At 42.0% G+C, this 16,019-nt stretch overlaps 1 protein-coding gene across 1 annotated transcript in view; it reads right to left on the bottom strand.

Annotated features, from left to right (window-relative positions):
- Window positions 1-15,733, bottom strand: part of LOC122810833 (voltage-dependent P/Q-type calcium channel subunit alpha-1A-like) — an 874,328-nt gene extending 858,595 nt beyond the window's left edge. The window contains exon 1 of the mRNA XM_044082387.1: window positions 15,445-15,733. Within this exon, the coding sequence (XP_043938322.1) occupies window positions 15,445-15,733 (289 nt within the window). The remainder of the gene's footprint in view (window positions 1-15,444) is intronic.
- Between the last annotated feature and the right edge of the window lie 286 nt (window positions 15,734-16,019).

Below are 16,019 nucleotides of genomic sequence, written 5' to 3'. Positions count from 1 at the left end.
AGGTAACCCCAATGTATCATCCTCCAACCCCTGCGTATCCATAGGTAACCCCAGGGTATCATCCTCCAACCACTGGGTATCATAGGTAACCCTAGGGTATCGTACTCCAACCACTGCATATCAAGGGTGACCCCAGGGTATCATGCTCCAACCACTGCATATCATAGGTAACCCCAGGGTATCATCCTCCAACCAGTGCGTATCATAGGTAGCCCCAGGGTATCATCCTCCAACCACTGCTTATCATAGGTAACCGTAGGGTATCATCCTCCAACCACTGCGTATCATAGGTAAACCCAAGGTATCATCCTCCAACCACTGCGTATCATAGGTAACTACAAGGTATCATCTTCCAACCACTGTGTATCATAGGTAACCCCAGGGTATCATCCTCCAACCACTGCTTATCATAGGCAACCATAGGGTATCATCCTCCAACCACTGAGTATCATAGGTAACCCCAGGGTATCATCCTCCAACCACTGCATATCATAGGTAACCCCAGGGTATCATCCTCCAACCACTGCGTATCATAGGTAACCCCAAGGTATCATCCTCCAACCACTGCATATCATAGGTAACCCCAGGGTATCATCCTCCAACCACTGCATATCATAGGTAACCCCAAGGTATCATCCTCCAACCACTGCGTATCATAGGTAACCCCAATTTATCATCCTCCAACCCCTGCGTCTCATAGGTAACCCCAGGGTATCATCCTCCAATCACTGCATATCATGGGTAACCCCAGGGTATCATCCTCCAACCACTGCATATCATAGGTAACCCCAAGTTATCATCCTCCAACCACTGCATTTCATAGGTAACCCCAAGGTATCATCCTCCAACCACTGCGTATCATAGGTAACCCCAGGGTATCATCCTCCAATCACTGCATATCATAGGTAACCCCAAGGTATCATCCTCCAACCACTGCATATCATAGGTAACCCCAGGGTATCATCCTCCAACCACTGCGTATCATAGGTAACCCCAAGGTATCATCCTCCAACCACTGCGTATCATAGGTAACCCCAATGTATCATCCTCCAACTCCTGCGTATCATAGGTAACCCCAGGGTATCATCCTCCAACCACTGGGTATCATAGGTAACCCTAGGGTATCGTACTGCAACCACTGCATATCAAGGGTGACCCCAGGGTATCATGCTCCAACCACTGCATATCATAGGTAACCCCAGGGTATCATCCTCCAACCACTGCGTATCATAGGTAACCCCACGGTATCATCCTCCAACCACTGCGTATCATAGGTAACCCCAATGTATCATCCTCCAACCCCTGCGTATCCATAGGTAACCCCAGGGTATCATCCTCCAACCACTGGGTATCATAGGTAACCCTAGGGTATCGTACTCCAACCACTGCATATCAAGGGTGACCCCAGAGTACCATGCTCCAACCACTGCATATCATAGGTAACCCCAGGGTATCATCCTCCAACCACTGCGTATCATAGGTAACCCCACGGTATCATCCTCCAACCACTGCATATCATAGGTAACTAAGGTTGTAGTAATTTAGGCAGCAGGTTTCCTCAATGCAATGTGGAAATTGTACTGTATCTGCCCTGAACAGGCCATGTGGCAACATATCTAGGAGACAAGAGTGACCACTCAGGTAGGTGTGTGTGTGTGTGTGTGTGTGTGTGTGTGTGTGTGTGTGTGTGTGTGTGTGTGTGTGTGTGTGTGTGTTTGCATGTAGTTCAGTCGAGTCACAACCAGCTTAAGTCAACCCAATGGACAATTATTTGAACTAGCCACAGAGTTTTCATAGCAATGATATGGGACTGAATTGCCAGGTCTTTATCTCATCTAACCCTCACCAGCATCCAGCTCTTCAGTCTCAAACTCACGTTGCAAGCATCACAGATGCTTTGCTCTGGACCAATGGACTAACACCTGCATATTGCAACCAGAACACTAACTATGTTAAGCTTGAAGAAAACGTTTATCACCATACCATGTACAGGAAGCAACACCCAAACCAGAAAAATGCTAGATATAGATATCAGCTGTAGCATCTGCCTGCAACGTCCTCACTGTAAAATATTTAATTAACCTACATCTGAGCATGGCAAACTATACAAATATATATATATATGTGTGTGTATATATACACACACACACACACACACACACTAGATGTAAAAAGTGTACACACCCCTGTTACAATGCCAGATTTTTGTGATATAAAAAATGAGACCACAATAAATCAAAACTTTTCCCACCATTAATGTGACCTATAACCTGTACAATTTAATTGAAAAAACAAACAAATCTGTTGGGGGGGGGATATAAAAAACTAAAAAATGTACAATAAACTGGTTGCATAAGTGTGCACACCCTTAAACTAATACTTTGTTGAAGCACCTTTTGATTTAATTACAGCATTCAGTCTTCTTGGGTACACACCTGCCATCAATTAAAGAGACTCTGATTAACCCCCCAAAAAGTTCAGCTGTCCTAGTAGGATTTTCCTGACATTTACTCAGTGCCATGCTACAGTAAAAACCATGGTTCACAGAGAGCTTACAAAGCATCAAAAGGATCTCATTGTTGAAAGGTATCAGTCAGGAGAAGGGTACAAAAAAATTTCCACAGCATTAGATATAACATGGAACACAGTGAAGACAGTCATCAGAAAGTGGAGAAAATATAGGACAACAGTGACATTGCAAAGAACTGGATGTCCCTCCAAAATTGATGAAAGGACAAGATGAAAACTGGTCAGGGAGGCTGCCAAGAGACCTACAGCAACACTGAAGGAGCTGCAAGAATTTCTGGCAAGTACTGGTTCTGTACTACATGTGACAACAATCTCCCATATTCTGCATATGTCTGGGCTATGGGGTAGGGTTGCAAGACGGAAGCCTTTTCTTATACAGAAAAACACCCAGGCCTGGCTAAAATTTGCAAAATAATACATCAAATCTCCCATAAGCATGTGGGAAAATGTGTTATGGTCTGATGAGACCAAGGTTGAACTTTTTGGCCACAATTCCAAAAGGTACATTTGGCGCAAAATCAACACTTCGCATCACCAAAAGAACACCATCCCCATGGTGAAGCATGGTGGTGGCAGTATCATGCTTTGGGGTTGCTTTTTTTCAGCTGGAACTGGGGCTTTAGTCAAGGTAGAGGGAATTATGAACAGTTCCAAATACCAGTCACTTTTGGCCCAAAACCTTCAGGCATCTACTAGAAAGTTGAAGATGAAGAAGAATTTCACCTTTCCACGTAACAATGACCCCAAGCATACATCCAAATCAAAAAAAGAATGGCTTCACCAGAAGACAATTCAATTTTTGGAATGGCCGAGCCAGAGCCCAGACCTAAATCCAGTAGAAAATCTGTGGGGTGGCCTGAAGAGGTCTGTGCACAACAGATGCCCTCGCAATCTGACAGATTTGGAGTGCTTCTGCAAGGAAGAGTGGGCAAATATTGCCAGGTCAAGATGTGCCATGCTGATAGACTCCTACCAAAGAAGACTGAATGCTGTAATTAAATCAAAAGGTGTTTCAACAAAGTATTAGTTTAAGGATGTACACACTTATGCAACCAGCTTATTGTACATTTTTTTTTTTATATTTTTCCCGTAATAGATTTGTTTGTTTTTCACGTAAATTGTACAGATTATAGGTCACATTAAAGGTGGGAAAACTTTTGAAATGATTTTATTGTGGTCTCATTTTTTTACATCACAAAAACCTGGCATTTTAACAGGGGTGTGTACACTTTTTATATCCACTGTACATACAGACATGCATGTATAAACTAGAAGTACACACAACAAACAACAACATATACAAGCATTTCAGCATCATAGTTTGTGCAAGTTGTTTCCAATATGAAACCAAGTAAGGGAACAATCACATTCAAAGGTATTTACAATCTGTGATAAGGTATAATTGTTGTGTTACCTACAATAAATGCTAGCTTTAGTATTTCAGGAGTTCTCATCAGCAGAATGAAGTCCATAAATACTTCATCCAAATCTTCTGTCTATTTTTTTTAAGTTTCTTTATTTATTAACCAGGTCAACACACTAAGAGTAACTACCGCTTTTCATTGACAACCTGGAAGCACAGTCTGTTTAAGTAACTTTCCTAGTCATGCATGTATATATATATATATATATATATATATATATATATATATATATATGGGGCGTGCCTTCGTTGAAGGTTGTGCGTCAGGGCTGGTAACCCGGTACATAAAAAATCCACTACCAATCATTAGCGGACCGGAGTCCTTCGTTGAAGGTTGTGCGTCAGGGCTGGTAACCCAGTACATAAAAAAATCCACTACCAATCATTAGCAGACTGGAGTTCCGCTGTGGCGACCCCTAACGGGGAAAAGCCGAAAGATATATATATATATATATATATTAACATTTCCAGACAAGGTGTATAACCTAGTCAACTTTATACTTTTGATATAGACGAAAAAGGATGGTACCATAACTTCAATTTTATATCCTCAAAAAACATGACCAGTCCTTTTCAGTGTACAACTATATTAGCATCTCTATAGAGCCCGGGCAAGACATGTCAAAGGGGAATATTTTTTTTTCAGTGAATCAATTTAGGTTCCTGTTTGTAAACAAATGACACTTAACTAGAGTCAATCATGATCCAGAATGATTTAACTCAATATTATTCATGCTAAGACCTAGCCTGTCAAAAAAAAAAAGATGTTTCAAATGCTTTAAAGACCAAGAGTATTAAGAAAAGGGAAGCTTACAGGATCAAACCTAGGACTATACATTGAAGCTCATTAACGAATAGTTATCTGTGCTACACCACCAGGAGCATAACAGTGATCTCTGCCTGGTATGTACAGCAATGTCTGATTCAGTTCTGCTTACAACTCTAGGACTGAAGTACACCACTGTGAGCTATTATTGGAGTGGGAAATGTAATACTAAAATAAATATCACTCACAGGAAAAAAATGACATGTATATTATATAACATTTCCAGGACCAAGGACGAAGCCTCCCCTTACACTCAGAAGTAAGAAGTAACAAAAAGGGCAATCGAGCTTACGTAGACAACTAGAAAGGGATAGGGGAATCCTAAATGAAAGACCAGCACCGGCTGAGGTTTTACAGGATACAGGATCTGAATTGCCTAGACGTAGCAAGGCCTTGTTAAATTTAATTCTATGGACTGCCAAAAAAGTAATTAATAGAACACAGAAATCAAAGTCTAAACCAACTATATTTAAAATATTGAATATTGTAACAGAAATAAAAGAACAGAAAGTGGGATCTTTAGAAAAAGGTGGGAGTAAATTACATAGAAAACATGGAAATTGTGGGGAAAATATATGCAGAAAAATGTTTTGGAGGAAGAATGAGGTTTAATAGAAGGCATGAATTGAGCAATTTATGTAATGCTCTTTTGATTATATGATACAGAACAATATATGTGATTTATAATGCTTGTAAAAGTGAATTTGTTAATTTAGCTGGATTGCTTTCATATCAATGTAAGTTTTCCTTTGTCACAAGTGATAATCGAATAAAGGTGTTTAAAAAAGGCAATTAAACTTCTTGAAGATCAGTATGGTGTAAGCTTGAAAATTATCCCTAGGAGCAGCTGCCAGCTTGTAGGCCTAAAAACAAAACTGCAAAACTCAAAACAGGGCCTACTGTGACTGTCTCAGTTAATGTATCCCAAAGGAACTTTTCTTTTTTTAACACTTTTATTAGATTATTACTTAAGACATAGGCAAATACACACTTATATAAAAGAAAACAAAACATATTAACAATTACAAACATTATATATCACATATATTCTTTTATATAATTATTATCAATTCAACACTATATAAATTGTTCAATTCCTGCATTACATATTACATACATTGATCAATTTCTGCCTTCCCTGAAACCTCCCTCCTCCTCCAAAAACATTATTCTGCACATATTGTTCCCAAAATTTCTATTTTTTTTCTATGCAATTTGCTCCTACCCTTTTCTAGAGATCCCACTTATTATTATTTTATCTCTGTTACAATATTCAGTACTTCAAAGCAGCTGGTTTAGACTTTGATTTCCATTTTTCTACTAATTGTTTTTTTTTTTCTGGGAGCCACCAGAATTAAACTTCATAAGGTCCTATATCCAGCTCAAAAAAATCATTTCCTTAGTTGCACCCATTTGCTCACCCAATATTTATGGCAGAGTACTCTGTGGGGAATTTATAAAGACTACCAACTCGTTACACTACCAAAAACATATATTCCCAGTTACCTCTTTCTTCCCCATCACACCTTTGTTTGCCATCTACCTGAGGAAAAATTCTTTGGAGTCTGCTTGGGTTAAAAAAATACCTATACAAATCCTTCCAAGCAACAATCTTAAATCTTCTAGACTTAGTTTCATATTTGGGAGGTATATATTTCCTTCCATTGTTTCCTCATGAGTTGCTTATCCAGTCTCTCTTCCCAATCATTTCTAACCTTCTCTGATTGATTCCTATAGTTACTGTGCAATACTAATTATCCCATTTTTAACAACAGCTTCTGTTCTAGATTCAACTACAGACTCTACCGGAGCAGGTCTTTCACTTAGGATTCCCCTGTCCCTTTCTCTTCCTATACTCTGATATCAATCCCTGATAGGGAAGGCAGTCCCTAACCTGCAGTCCATATATAGGGTCTATATCATATGAGCGAATCGCACAAATTGCGAACGCTCATAATATCGAACGTACCGGACCTCGAAGTGCTTTTTCTGAGATCGTGGTACAGTAAAGAATGGGATATTATAGCAATAACCCACGCCTGGGTGTGGGTAATGCTGGATTTACCCACGGTTGGTGTGGTTTGGTCACGAGGGTGAAGCCCGAGTGGCCAAATAAAGACAACCGCCGTGGGTAAATCCAGCATTACCCACACCCAGAAGTGGGTTATTGCTATTATACAATGACATTATTTAAGAAAAAAAAATTACTTTTCTTAAATAATGGCATTGTATAATGCCTCCTTGCTGCCCTTCCGCAGCTGTCTGGTATTCTGCAGCAGTTCTGATGTACTGCGTATGCGTATACTTATGCAGTACATCAGAGCTGTGGGCAAAAGCAACAGAGAAAGCATTGTTTAACATTGTGAGACAGCTTTAATAAAAGCAACGGAGAATCTCTGTTGATGTTTTAAAGCTGTCTCGCTATGTTAAACCCATTTAACATAGCGAGACAGTTTTGAAAAAAGCAACGGAGAAAGCAAGATCTCCGTTGCTTTTTAAAGTGTCTCGCTATGTTAAATGTGTTTAACATAGCGAGACAGCTTTAAAAAAAAGCAACGGAGATGCTCCGTTGCTCTTTTTAAAGCTGTCTTACTATGTTAAACTCATTTAACATAGCGAGACAGGTTGTAAAAAGCAACGGAGATCATGTGTTCTCCATTGCTGTAAAAAAAGAAAAAAGAAAAAAAAAAGAGTTATAATAATGGAAAAAGTCCGGGCAACCAGACCTTTTTCCATTACTATAACTCTGATTTTACAACGTGCACACTGACCAATCGGCGTGCACGTTTTGGAATATGGGGAATGGGGTCGTTGTATAATTGCCCTTTCCTCACTGTAGTGCGATCTCGGAGTTGGAATATATATTTAGTGGAGGGTGTGGGGGGCACAGCCCCCCACATTAGGAAGTTCGAGGTTCGGTATGTTCGATATTATGAGCATTCGCAATTTGTGTGATTCGCTCATATGATATAGACCCCAAATATATTATTGCCCTCTTCCCATTCTATTACTTTTCATTGTCTAGTTATTTGCTCTCAATACCTTTTTTTCCTTTGCCAGTTTTCTCCAGTAAATTCCAGACCCATCTTGTCTGTTCTCTCTACCCTTAAATGCAGTTATCCCTATCAGCAAAATCTATTTTCTCCATTCTTGTGATGGCTTAGTTCCTAGAATACTTTCTGCTACTTTATGAATATAATATACCGTGTTTTATCTAAGTTTATAACCCTACTGAAAACTGCATATTATACTTATCTCTAAATGTTTCTATTGTTCCTAATGTATTCGTACTCTGATTTCTGGAGCTGTTCTCCCTGAGCCTCCGCTGAAAATAGACATATATTCAGTCAGACTTTCCTGGTAAACAAATGTAAAATATAAATAAATAAATAAATAAATATGACTGTTGTTATTCTCCTTAAGGATCTGCTTTAACATTTGAATGGTAAAGTTAAATATCTTTTTTCCATGAGAAAATCACACTATTTCAAAACTGCTGTTTAAAATTCATTAGTTAAAAAGTATACAAAGTTTGAAATATTTTCCTACATTTGCTGAACTGTATTCAGGAATGTTAAGCATGTGCTTTGGACATTTTGCAATTGTATGCAATTTTTTGAGAGATTCTCTCTTCTTCGTGGGAGATGTGATTATAAAAGTTTTATGTACAACTTTCTAATATATACAGACGTGCAAATGTGCATGTACCTTTAAGTCTGCTGAGTACCCATAATGCATTTGAGTCTGTCAGTCAGTTAAAAAGAAGATGATGTGATGTTAACTTGTTATGAGTATGCTGCCATTTTGTGTGTACTTAACATTGCATCATGACTTCGTAATCCTGAGTTTAGTGTAATTATTAATAGTAGGCTGGTGGCATTGCACCTTACATTTCTTAAACAGTTTCACAAATTCACTCATGCTAAGACACTCAGAAGCCTAGATAATAAGGTGGTCCCAAACAAAGATCTAAAACTTCTTAGAACTGCCTAAGACAGGATTAGGTTTATTACCAACAAAAGCAAGTAGTTTTGATGGTAGGAAGTGAGAAGAAAATGTTGGTAAAACAGTCTCCCATGTTAGTTTTGGCAGATCCACACACCGACAGACATGCCTCCTACATCGCTTTTGAGAAATCTGTACACAAAGCAGCCTGTCCTTTTTATCTTGGGCAAGAAATTTGAAAATGTAGCAGATGAAAAACAGGGAAGGTCAACAAAACAATATTGATCTATGTGCTTAGTGCATGGGACAAAAGTCAGATACAAAATGGCAGGCTTAACGTTTAGGGAGCTCAGGAAAGGAACAGAAGGAGATTTAAGAAAGCAAGCACATGTTGCAGATTCACTAGGGTGAGGTTCAGTAACTTGAGAAATGCAAAAAAAAAAAAAGAGAGAGAGAGAGACTTTAGCTAATATATGCAGTCACAGGCAGTACAGCTAACAGCTATCATGTCTCCTCATTAAGGCCACTGCCACATGCTGGAATTGCACATCAACTTTCTGTAAATTTTGTTTTACATTTGTTAACCGGGGGTGTCTAACTGAGCTGAAAAGGCCCTTTTTCAGCAGAGGCCCGGGGAGAAAAGCTCCACACAGAAAAATTACAGATACATTTAGATATCTAGACATGATCAGTATACACTCAAATTACAATATAACACTGTAATATAGCTTTCAACCTTTTGTGTCCAAAATGTTCAACACTACCTCTCACAATGTACACAGAATTGACAACTTCAACAAGGAAACTCACAGCATGGCTGATAACTATTTTATTTATTATTTATTTATTTGACATTTGTTTACCAGGGTGGTCTGACTGGGTCTACAGACTCTGTTTTCAGCAGAGGCCCGGGGAGAAAAGCTCCACATACAGTACAATACAAATACAGTATAATCCAATACAATAAAGATTACATTAGAAATACTATACAAAAAATAAGGTGAAAGAACTGCTACAAGATGTTGTAATATATTACTACACATCTAAACTGTTCTATACAGTTAAAACATTACAGACTATAATAGTCATTCTCATCATACATGATGTAGAAATAGCAACCAGAAAGTTAGTGATGCAGACATAGCGAGAGAGAGTTAAGAAGGATGGAAGCAATAAAATCCTGAGCAGCAGCTTAAGAATATGGTATAGAAGCAGAGAAGGAGTTAGAAGAGCTTTAGGACCTTGCAGTCTGTGAGGGATTGAAATGTGAGAGAAGAGGAAGATCTGAGCATTAGGCAGGCCTTATGCAGGAGCGGAGCCGTGTATTTTTGAGATGATTTTTTAAAGAGGCTTTGAAATGGGTTAGGCCGGGAATAAACCTGGTAGCTAGAGGTAGTGAATTCCAATGTATAGAGACAAGAGTATGAATATAGAGAGTGATCAGGTTTTCTTGTGGGTTTTGAGATAGCTAAGAGATTTTTGTCTTCTGATCGTAGGGTTCAATTTGTTGTGTAAGGTGCGACTAGATTGGCTAGTGCAGGGCAGTCAGTAGGCTTGAAAATAAGGTTGTACAAGGTGGATAGCTGAATAAAGGCAAGTTGGTTGGGTAGTTCAAGCCAGTTTAATTCTAGGAGTGGTTTACAATGGTGTGAGTGATATTTAGAGTTTGTGGCAAACTTTGCAACTTTGTTGTAGCACTGTTCCAACTTCCATAGGGCAGAAATTTTTAAGTTAGTTAAGATAGGGGCACCATACAGAAGAGAGGAAAGTAAAAATGTTTTTGCAAGGGTAGTTTTGATTGCTGCAGTAAAAAAATGTTTGTTTCTATATGTTTTTTGATTAGTTTTCTTTATATTTTGCTGTATATGGGGTCAAATGAAATTTATTGTCAATGACAACACCTAGAAGTTTGGTTTCCTGCACTATTTCTATGGCAGTGTTGTCAGGTGAAAGGATGTTGAAATGATCAGTGACAAGGAAGGTGTTTTGGGGATGAAATAGTACTATCTTTGTCTTCTTTGGATTAAGAAAGAGTCGGGCATTTCTTAGCCAGGATTCAACTGCTGCAAAGGACTGTTGAGTTTTTGAGAGTAGTTCTGGTAGTGATTGAGCAGTGCAGATTATGGTGGAATCATCATCATATCGAATCAGGGTCCCAGGGTGAGAGGCAGTGTGAAGGTTGTTTGTGAAAATGTTGAAGAGTAGGGGTCCTAGGATGGAGCCTTGGGGGACTCCAGTAGGGTTGTGATGAAAGGGTGAGAGTTTGTTGGACCATTTCACTGCTTGTTTACAATCCTTGAGGTAGCTCTGAAACCCTTTTACTGTGTTATGTGAGAAGCCTAAGTTAGGCAGTGTGTTCAAAAGTAATGGCTAAGACACTGTGTCAAAGGCCGTAGAGAGATCAAGGAATACTGAAGCTGTATAGCATCCTGCATTTATGGCCTTGTTCACGGTGTCTGTAAAAGATAATAGGGCTGTAGCTGTGCTGTGGCTAGGTCGGAAGCCATGTTGGGTTTTGATTAAAAGATTGTTTTGCAATAGATATTGCATTCTGCTGATGGATATCTCTTTCAAGAATTTTGGATATGGGTGACAAGATGGATATAGGATGGAAATTGGATGGATCAAAAGAGTTGTCTCCTTTATAGATGGGGGTGGTGTGAGATTGTTTCCATATGGTAGGTACTTCTGATTTGGATAAAGACCTATTTATAAGGATACTGACTAGGTAGGCAACTGAGTTAGCAGGCAGTTTGAGGTAGTATGGGGGGAAATTGTCAGCTGAAGTAGAGCAGGGTTTAAGTTTTTGTAGCAATTTCTTAATGGTGTCAGTGGGTATGGGCTCTAATGAAAATGGGGTTTGTATGACATTTTGTTGAGTAGGGGGGGTTAATAATGACAGGGTTCAAAGTAGTTGATGGCCTGGGGTCGGTGTCTGAATAGGTTGAAGGGTGAGGGGTTCCAGCATTAGGGGCGTTAGTAGGTCTGAAATTGATTTTATGAAGTGCTTGTTAAAGTTTTCAGCTATTTGTGATCGAGAGGTATCAGGTGATAGGATGTGCTCTTCATTTCTTCCAGGGTTAAGTAGAGAGGATATGGAGTGCCCAAATTTACTGGGGTTGATTTTATGCTGGAATTGAAGCTGGGAATGAAAAGAAGTTATGTACTCACCATAATGTTCCATCTGAGTAGGTAACTTCATTTGTCTGCAACCTGTGGATATCGGATCCTATTCGATCCGAGCCGGCAGCTTTCCTAGCAAAAGATCCGAGCTCCAAGCTCCTCCCCCTACCCATAATGCCCTGCTACCTCCCTCTAACCCTCAGATCGAGTTTGCCATCGTATCACAGAATACTACCATAACAAGGAAAACTACCTGAACATCCTAACCTGATGTCATCTGGGAAGTGAAATACCATGATCCTTCAAGGACGAACTACAGGTCAGGGGGGCGGTGGGAGGGTTGGTTGCAGGCAAATAAAGTTACCTACTCAGATGGAACGTTATGGTGAGTGCATAACTTCTTTATCTGAAGTAGTTAACTTCATTTGATCAGCAACCTGTGGGACAGAGTCCCCAGCTACCAACAACTTGGGAGGCCCTTATGGGAGGATATTCCAGAGCACTGCAGAGCCAAAGGACACCCTTCCTCTGGAAATCAGATCCAATTTATAATGTGTAATGAAAGTGTGAGAGGAAGCCCAAGTAGCAGCTGAACAAATGTCATCCAAAGGAACCCTCGACCAGAAGGCCACAGAAATAGCCACAGAACGGGTAGAATGTGCCCCAACCCGCACAGGCTCAGGTCGACCAGAGCTTCTGTATGCAAGAAGAATGCATTGTGAAATCCGCCTAGCTAAGGTTACCTTTGTCACTGGTTTACAAAGACAGGACTTAGCAAATGAAACAAAGAGCCGTTCTGTGTAAGTAAAATTGTAGCTGTCTATGTACATCCAAGCAATGGAGTCTATACTCTCCTTTGTTGTGATAATTAGGGAAGAAGACAGGCAGGTTGATAGATTGGTTGATGTTGGCTTCGGAAGCCACTTTAGGCAGAAAAGAGGGGTTAGTCCTGAGGGAAACTCTGTCCTTATGAAAAATGATGTATGGGGGCTTACTACAAAGAGCCTGAAGCTCCAATATCCTTCTAGCTGAAGTAATAGCAATCAGGAAGGCAGTTTTCTAAGATACATACTTCAAGTCGACCAAATCTGCGGGCTCAAAAGGGGGACCAGTCAGAGCCTGGAGAACTAGGGTTAAATCCCATGGAGGAACTGCTTCCTTAACAGGGGGTCTCAAAAGAAAGGTACCTTTCAGAAAGGTCTTGCAGATCTTAGATGATGCTAGGGGGCCAAATTGGTTTCCAATGTGAAAGTGGGAAATTGCTGCCAGTTGAACTTTAACCATTGAAGAACTGGCCCCCTGATGGAAGATTTGGGATAAAAAATCGAGGACTGCTGGAATAGGAGCCATAAAGGGATCCAAATTCCTATGCTCCGCCCAGATAGAAAAAAGTTTCCATTTACCCTTGTAGACTTTTCTGGTAGAAGGCATATGAGCAGCCACCAGAATAGCTTTAACTGAGGATGAGATACCAGGAGTCCTAGCCATTAAGGGAACTGGATCAACCAAGCCGAGAGCTTGAGGTTGTCCAGGTCGGGGGGTCCTCAATCCCAAGGGGTGAGAAATCAGATCTGGAAGGGGATCTAAGATCCAGGGAGGATGCACTAGATTAGGCCGTAGGCATGGGAACCATGTCTGACAAGGCCAGAATGGGGCTATGAGGATAACTCTGCTCCCCAACAGATGAGCTTTCTGCAAGAATTTTGTCATCAATGGAAGAGGAGGATAAGCATAAAGAAGACCGGATGGCCAAGCATGAACTAGAGCGTCTCTGGGGTTTTCCCCTGGTGGGGGGAATCAGAGTGAAAAACTCGCTGCACTTTGCGTTCGAAGGCGATGCGAACAAATCACAGCAAGGCTGACCCCATCTGAGGAAGATCTGTTTTGCCACTAAGGAGTTCAGAGACCACTCATAGGGTGAGAGGATAGTCCGACTCAGCTTGTCTGCAAGAATGTTTGACCGACCCGGTATGTGTGTTGCTATGAGAAAGCGATTGGTAGATATCACCCATTCCCACACTCTCATGGCCTATCGGCAAAGTGGGTAAGATCTGGTTCCCCCTTGCTTGTTGATGTACCAGACCACTGACATGTTGTCTGTTTGAATTGCAATAGTCCCTAGAGGAAGAAGGTCATGGAAAGCCTGCAACGCTAGAAGCACTGCCCTCATCTCCAGAACATTGATATGCAAAAAGGTCTCTGTGTGAGTCCACGTGCCTTGGACGGTTCTGCCCATGCAATTCCCCCCCACCCGAGGTGAGACATATCCGTGGTTACTGTGACTTGGGGTGGGGACATGGTGAAGGGGCACCCTTCCCGGAGGTGCTTGGAATGGAGCCACCAAAGTAGAGATTTTCTGCAAACCCTGCTGAGAGGGATAGGGGCAGACAAGGGATGAATTAGAATGGACCACTGGACCTGTAAGGTCCACTGGAGAATCCTCATATTCAGATGCGCAAGCGAAGACAGGTTGATGGCCGCTGCCATGGACCCCAGAGCCCTCAGGACTAACTCCGCTGGAGGGGCCGAGGACTGAAGAAGAGCGAAAACATGGAGGTTTAGATTGCGAAGTCTGTCCGACATCAGAAAGACTTTGGACTGAATTGTGTCTATCCTGGCCCCTATGAAATCCAAGATTTGAGTAGGCTGAAGGGAGGATTTCTTGTGGTTGATCGTGATCCCTAGACAGCGGGCGAGATTTAGGAAATAGTCTCTCGCTGAACATAGTAGATGCCTGGTGGGGGCGGCTAGGAGCCAGTCATCCAGGTAAGGAAAGACCTGTATTCCCTGAAGCCTCAGGCGGGCCACTACAACTGCCATGACCTTGGTGAACACCCTGGGGGCTGTGGTGAGACCGAAGGGTAGGACCCTGAACTGATAGTGGCTGGCTCCCAGCCGAAAGCGGAGAAACCTCCTGGATCGCCTGTCCATTAGAACGTGGTAGTACACATCCTTGAGGTCTATGGAGCACATCCAGTCATTCTCCTGTAATAGTGGGAGAATGGATTGAATGGTGACCATCCGGAACTTCTCTTTGGCAACTGACAAGTTCAGTGTGGACAGGTCGAGAATTGGCTGTAAGTCCCCCGTCTTTTTTGGCACCAAAAAGAACCTGGAGTAAAAGCCTGATCCGGATTGACCGGGGGGGACGTGCTGGATGGCTCTTTTTTCTAGTAGCTCTTTTATTTTGAAGGCTGCTACCTCCCTCTGATTGGGTGGTACATCAGGGAGGCGCTCCAACCGGGGAGGAGAATTTAGGAATGGAATTGAGTAATCTCTGGATATGATCCGGAGCACCCAGCGATCTGTCGTAATGGACTCCCAATGTGCTAGATGCTCCGAGAAGCGCCCCCCTGACTGCCTCCAGAGAGGAGCAGTCGAGCAACCCCTCAGGGTTGCTGCGCGGGTCGATCGGAAAAGGGTTCCCTTGACCCGAAATTCTTTGGCCCCCCTCTGCCTCTGGGCCGGCGTCCACCCTGTCCTCTGCCTCTGAAGGACGAGGGATCCAGAGTGAAATGGGATTGTTGGGATTTCCAGAACCACATCTTCTTCTGTCCTCTTTGGTTCCTGGAGAAGGACCTCTGAGGAGCCGAGAAACGAATCCCGATGGCAGACGTTTTCCCATCCTTCTCGCTCTGGAGTAGTGTATAGTGGATGGTTTTGCTGAAAAGCGTAGAACCGTCAAAGTGGGCGTTCGTGAAGGAAGCCTTGAAGTGTTCCGCAAAGTCGCAGAGACTGAGCCAGGCCTGTCGTCGTAATACAATGCCTGTTCCACTGGCTCTAGCTGCTCCCTCCGTGGCATGGAAGAGAAGCCGCATAGAGGTATTTGTGATAGACATAAGAGTGGCCATTCGCACCGAGAAGGTCCGTTTGTCCTCGGCCGACATGGACTCTGGGGGTGTCCCAGTGTACTCTTTGATTAGGTCCCGCTGGAGTCGAATCACATGTGCCATATAGTTCAGTGACCTTACAGAGAAGGTCGCTGAAGCGAACATCCGCTTTCCGAGATGGTCCATCGTCCGAGACTCCTTGTCTGGAGGATGTACCGAGAAACTCTCCTGTGCTAATTCCTTCTTGGTGGCAGCCGCCACCACCATGGCATCTACAGGGGCATCTTTGTTCCAAACTGTCCTGTCTGTGGGGAGACTGAGAATCCTGTCCAATCTCTTGGGT

Source organism: Protopterus annectens, chromosome 9.part0 (genome assembly GCF_019279795.1).
Source record: "Protopterus annectens isolate FY-2018-M chromosome 9.part0, PAN1.0, whole genome shotgun sequence".
In the NCBI taxonomy this organism is placed as follows: Eukaryota; Metazoa; Chordata; order Ceratodontiformes; family Protopteridae; genus Protopterus; species Protopterus annectens.
This window is presented reverse-complemented; position numbering and strand designations above follow the sequence as displayed.